We start from the raw sequence: 6,438 nt of genomic DNA on the forward strand, positions 1-6,438 counted from the left end.
CTAGCTCCAAATCGTTGCAGTGATGTTATTGTGTAAGCGGTTTAACTTTTGGAAACCTTCTAGGCTTGCCTTACAATTCGACGACAGATCGGCAAGCTCTTTGCAATGGGTTAGCCGTTTGACACCTATGGAATTTCAACAGAGTCAAGCGATCCGTTTTTCTCTGTGATTGTATCGCTGTCCTCTTAAAACATTGCACGGGGGAAGTTTCTAAACCCTCCCGGCCCCGAACTGAACTGTCACCAAATCTACGGTCTCAGCCCCATTGCAGTGTCCTCAGTCCATCGTCACCGGCAAGTTTGTCCTCTGGGGGACTCGGTTCATGCTTCCTGCAGCGCAGGCTTGGGCGCGTCGGCGTGCCAGGGGCGCGCCGACCAACTCGGCTCTTCTCCTTCGGACGCAAAGTGGGCACTTACTTCTCATCCACATGCAGGCTGGGCGAACACTTGATGGCGAGCCATGTTTTCCACTGGACGTGGCGGGCTTTGTAAACCTGCCCGAAGCCCCCGGAGCCGATCTTCTCCCAGCTCACGAACTCGCCGGAGTCGAAGGTTTTCAGCAGCCCCATGGCCCACGAGGAGCGACCCTCCGTTTCCATGGGGCCCTTGGAGCGCTCCCCAGCGTGGCAGCGGGACTCTCTCCTCAGGCACCGAACCCACTGCCCGCCTCGCTTCTCGCCACTGTCTCTTTTCTCCAGGTGACTCAAGGTGTACTCACGCACCCAGGATGACATCACTTCCGGGCTTCGCTGCTCGCCGCTTCGTCGGCAGCGTAATCTGAGGAGTCCCGGGAGCTGAAGTGGCTGTTGTAACAAGGCAGCGGTTGCACAATCGCCTGCTGGAATAAAAGACGGTTTTTCCCCGGAAACGCGGGGGCGCCGGGGCTTTTATCTTCTTTTTTATCAAAAGGGGGGGAGAAAAAGAAAGCGGCATGAGACTGAACAGAGAATCTTTTACAATGAAATATTCCTTTCCAGTGTAAAAACGACCACTTTTTTATTCTCATTTAACAGATTAAGAGAGTTGGAAGGGACCTTGTAGGTCTTCAAGTCCAAACCCCATCCCCACCCCGCCACCCAAGCAGGAGACCCGACCTACACCATTTCTGACAAATGGCAGTTCAGTCTCTTCTTGAAAGCTGCCAGTGGTGAAGTTCCCCCAACTTCTGAAGGCAAGCTGTTCCATTGGTTGATTGTTCTCATTGTCATAAAATTTCTCCTTATTCCAGTGTTAATCAAAGAGATCTGAATGACATAGCGTCTCCTGCTATGGGGTTGGAGAAGAAGACCCCCAATTGTTATTTTGTTGTCCCTGTGTTTTGACTGGTATTAATTACACTGATAACAATAACTAGCTGATAAACCTTACTCAGCAAGTGGTCCTTAGTGGTACTATATCTACATGGAGGGAAGTAAGCAGTGGGGTACCACAAGGTTCCGTCTTAGGCCCAATACTCTTCAATATCATAATATCATAAATGACTTAGATGAGGGAATAGAAGGGGAACTCATCACATTTGCAGATGACACTAAACTGGCAGGAATAACCAACGCACCAGAAGACAATCTCAGGATCCAAAAGATCTTGACAGACTTGAACAATGTGCCCTATCCAACAAAATAAAATTTAATGTGGAGAAAAGTAAGATTTTACACTAAGGCAGGAAAAACCAAAGGTACAAGTACAGATTAGGTGAAATGTGGCTCAAAAACAGTAACTGTGAGAGGGGCCTTGGAGTCCTGGTGGATGATCACTTAAACATGAGTCAGCAATGTGCAGCAGCAGCCAAAAAAGCTAATACAATCCTTGGTTGCCTAAACAGAGGGATAGAATCACAATCATGTGAAGTATTAATACCACTTTATAAATCCTTAGAAAGACAGCACCTGGAATACTGCATCCGGTTTTGGTCACCACATTACAAAAAAAAATGTTGAGACTTTGGAAAAAGTGCAAAGAAGAGCAACTAAGATGATTAAAGGCCTGGAGACTAAAATATATGAAGAACAGTTTCAGGATTTGGGTTTGGCTAGTCTAGAGTAAAGAAGGACATGATAGCAGTATTCCAGTATTTGAGAGGCTGCCACAAAGAGGAGGGGGTAAAATTATTTTCCAAAACACAAGAAGGTAGGACAAGAAACAATGGTTGGAAACTAATCAAGGAGAGAAGCAACCTGGAATTAAGGAGAAACTTCCTAACAGTGAGGACAACTAACCAGTGAAACAGCTTGCCTTCAGAGGTTGTGGGTGTTTCATCATTGGAAGGTTTTAAGAAGAGACTGGACAGTCACTTACCTGAAATGGTATAGGATCTCCTGCTTGAGCAGGAGGCTGGACTAGAAGTTCTCCAAGGTCCCTTCCAGCGCTATTCTGAGAAATATTATGTTATTAATGGGGCCACGGTGGGTTGTGTAGTTAGGACCCTTAGTCAAAAGACCATTGAGAGGTTGAGAGCTTGGCAGTTCAAAACTGGAGAGCGAGTCCAGTCAATTTTCCCTAGCTCCTATCCACCTAGCAGGTCGAAAGTAGGCAAATGAAAGTAGATAAATAGGTACCATTTCCCACTTATTTTCAGTGGGAAAATAACGGGGACATGAAAAGAGCCCCCTTGGGTGTCCCCTGGGGAATGGTGTGACACAGGCTAATTCTTTCTTATCTCACCACCCCATTGAACCCATATTTTTCCCCACTTAGTCCTTCCTCTGCTTCCACTCAGCAGCTGCTACTGCTGATGTCCCAGGGTGACAAATCCCAACACACACACACCCTTTTCATCCTCTTCAGAGGTCTTTTCCCCCCTTCCTTCTCCTTAGCCAATTCTCCTTAGGAAATCCTGCTTTCTAGCAAAGCTAAATTGCACGCCACAGCTGATTTCCCCCCCTCGCTGTTCTACTTACCTTCCCAAGCCTTTTGCACGCATGCACACGCGTGTATTTGGCATGCAGTGCACATGCACGGCCAACAAACTGGAAGCAAACTGGTTTGGATTTCACCACTGAGGTGATCCCAACACGCTTAGCTCCATTTCAAAGCACCCCATTTGCAAGCAGACAACGCTTTGAGTCTCTGTCATTTCTCCACCGGATGAAAAGTGTGTCTGCCCTGGGAAACCCTGTAGGCCGTTGAGGCCGCAGGCAAGCAGATGGTGGGAAGGACCAGGCAGATGGCCACAAAATAGGACACCCATGAAAATAAGCCCTAGTCTTGGGGCCCCCCAAAAAATAAGTCCCAGTCTTATTTTTAGGGAAACAGGGTATTACCATAGCAGGAAGTGCAACATACCTGAGACACAGGACATCAATGCAAAAAATTATACAAAGAAGGAACTATCATGAAGATGATGGCATTGTGGAGCCTGCCTGACATTTGACTACCAAACCCTCACTCAAAACTATCCTGATGAAAAGTCAGAGGATCAGAAGATGGGATGTGAGGACTATTGAGAATGTTTCTGGCTGTTTTACCCCATATCCCTGCTCCATGCCTGTAACTTGGAGTTAGTCTAAGAGGTGTGGGATAATGCAGAGTGATTGATAATGATAATTAATTATATGGTCCTTACTTTATCAAAATATTAAACTGCTAAATTGCCCACAGGTCATTTCTTTCCTTCTACTTTTAAAGAGACTAAAGATATGTTTTGAATGAAACTTGAAATGTCAGGCAATATCAGCAAATACCAGAATTTATTCTTAATTTTTAATTAAATGGTATATGACTTCTTTGTAAGAAACAAAATTTTATAATAAATGAGGTATTTGCAAGTGATATCAAACAACAGTGTAAGAAAATACAGAAATTTCATTTGCTTTGTTTGGGCTCATGTACAATATCTTATTGTCTGTAGAAACATGTATACGGTACATTTATAATCTCTCAAAGCTAAATTCACTGTGTTATTAATGCGAAGCTGTGTGTTCCTTTGTTTTACCTACAGGTATGCCTGATCCAGGAAGTAAGAAAGCATAGTTCTGTATCTCACAACTGTCTTAAGGTGAACTGCTATGTGTTTCAACATGTTTATGATGATTACAAGCCCTCTTAAAACTGCAGAACAGGAAAGAGGAGACAAATGGCTTTTGTACTTAAAACAAAAGCAAAGGAAGACCAGCTGTTCCCTGAAGGCTACTGGTTCTTATGGGGCTTTGATAATTACAAGATGCTAAGAATATGGAGATAGAAAATTGAGGGGGGAGGGGGCTTTTCAAACCCAGCTACAGTGCTGAATGCTAGCTTTCAGAATACAAGCTGTAGGAAAAGATTATTTGGGATCAAGTACATAGATGGAAAAGTACAGTACCCCTAAAATCAGGTCAGAATTTGCTTGTTGTCTGAACAAGCAAATTCTAGTTTGAAGACCAAACTAGATTTAATGCTCAACTCAGGCTAGACACATTGTTGGTTTCCTTATTTTTAAAAAAGGAACACAGCCCCCATAGAAAATTACCAAGTAGAGCAAGAATCCAACAACTTTTTCTAAGTGAAGGACCAAAACTTGGTTTTAGAAAATTCTATAGCAGGGGTGAAATGCTACCGGTTCGCACCAGTTCGGGCGAACCGATAGTGATAAAAGCTACCAGTTTGGGTGAACTGATAGTAAAAAAAAGCTACCAGTTCATCCGAACCAGTATATCCAATGATCAGCTGGGCCGCGTGATTTATATTCACTAGAAAGCAGGAAATATATAAATCACGCAGCACAGCTGTTCCCCCCCTCACTGTTCTACTTACTTTGTTAAGCTTTCTTTTTCTGCGCAAAGCACGTGTTTGGTGAGTATGGTTGGCACACGCGCGCAGCGTGCATTTGGTGTGCACTGGACATGTAACAGTAACAGAGTTGGAAGGGACCTTGGAGGTCATCTAGTCCAACCCCCCTGCTCACGCAGGAGACCTATACTAGGGATTCAAACCATCGACCTTTCGGATCGACAAGCTCAGTGCACTGCGCATGCGCGAGCAGTGAACTGGAAGGAATCCACGGAGGATTTCACCACTGTTCTATAGATGTCAATCTAAAAAGCAGTGAGTAAAGCCCAGAATTAAATTTGATTTTATTTCATTTATCTTTAAAAATGAAGTATATAGTTTATATTATTAGTTTGTTGTTAATTATATGGTAATAGCCATGTCTAAAGTTTTTAGCAATTGAATGTAATCCTGGGGCTTCTTGTTGCTTCCTCTAAACTAGAGCTAAGATTGAAAATAGTTTTCATCACATTTGTGAGTAAAGGTAGAAAGACAAAATATCCAGAACTGATGACTTTAAAGACACACTGTACCTATGAATTGGTTTGCCATTACTTTCTCTTGAATTTATTTACTCCCAATCTAGCCTAAAGCCCTGGAAGATAGATTCTGCATCCAAGTATCAACTGCATTGCTTAGTTTTGGTGGGAATAGCCCAGGTCATCTATGAGCTGCCTATTAGATAGGCTGTGGGTGATTAGAAAAGTTCACATCTCATCTCTCTATGTGCTGGGGAAAAGATAAAGAATCCTTTAAATTGTACTTGATTCCTTGTAATTGTCCTGCTGAAAAATTGACATTCCCCATTCATATAGTTAGTCACACCGTCAGCCAGATATTTTGATTGGATTTGGCATTTTTATTCACCTATCAAGTTCTTCCCAAGGACCTGAGAGAGGCAGATATTGTTCAATGATGTTAAAAGTACCATTGTAAGATGTAAGCTATCCCAAGTAAAGCTGCCTTTTACAATCGACTGATGGTGATTTTGTCGATGCTAATAGTATTCATAGCATTATATTCATAGCGTAATGTTATATTCATATATTATATGTGTGTGTGTGTGTGTGTGTGTGTGTGTGTGTAATCATTCGTTATGTTCATAGTGTAAATATCAATTCCACTAGCAATAGCATTTAGACTTACTGTATATACTGCTGCACAGTGTTTTACAGCCCTCTCTAAGAGGTTTACAGAGTCAGCCATGACTTCCAATGGAAATTTACCTTCATTTCTTGTTTGGACATTACAGTTGACTAGGGATGATATAGTTTGCAGTCTCACGCTTTTGAAAGCATCAGATTTGGAAAAGCTGTGGCAGAAGAAAACATTCTGTTTCTGTTCCTAAGAATCTGATTGTCCACAAAAGTTAATCATTACTTAATGTGAAAATGAAATTACTACCCTATCAAAATGATCTTCATTAACAATATTTTAGCATTTCCTACTCAAATACTATTTGCATTAAGATGTCTCCTGAATTAGTCATTTTAAATATTAAGTCTCTTATTATGATTAGGAAAAACTTGCAACACATGTCTTCTGTTACAAAATTGGTCAATACACAGAGAAAATAATGTTACATTATTATTATTTTGTTTATATGAACAAATCATTACTGTGGGGTCAATATCTCTCAATATTATCTCAATTTCTTTGAGACATGGGAATCAAATTTAAGAATTGATATCTC

The 6,438-nt window shown here is 42.1% G+C and overlaps 1 protein-coding gene across 1 annotated transcript in view; it reads right to left on the bottom strand.

Moving 5' to 3' along the window:
• The window catches only part of RIPK4 (receptor interacting serine/threonine kinase 4), a 35,603-nt gene extending 34,534 nt beyond the window's left edge, over positions 1 to 1,069 (bottom strand). The window contains exon 1 of the mRNA XM_034423961.3: positions 417 to 1,069. Coding sequence (XP_034279852.2) covers positions 417 to 733 — 317 coding nt within the window. The 5' untranslated portion in view covers positions 734 to 1,069. The remainder of the gene's footprint in view (positions 1 to 416) is intronic.
• Between the last annotated feature and the right edge of the window lie 5,369 nt (positions 1,070 to 6,438).

The sequence above is a fragment of the Pantherophis guttatus genome, chromosome 5, assembly GCF_059756535.1.
Source record: "Pantherophis guttatus breed Tessera chromosome 5, ASM5975653v1, whole genome shotgun sequence".
NCBI classification, from domain to species: Eukaryota; Metazoa; Chordata; class Lepidosauria; order Squamata; family Colubridae; genus Pantherophis; species Pantherophis guttatus.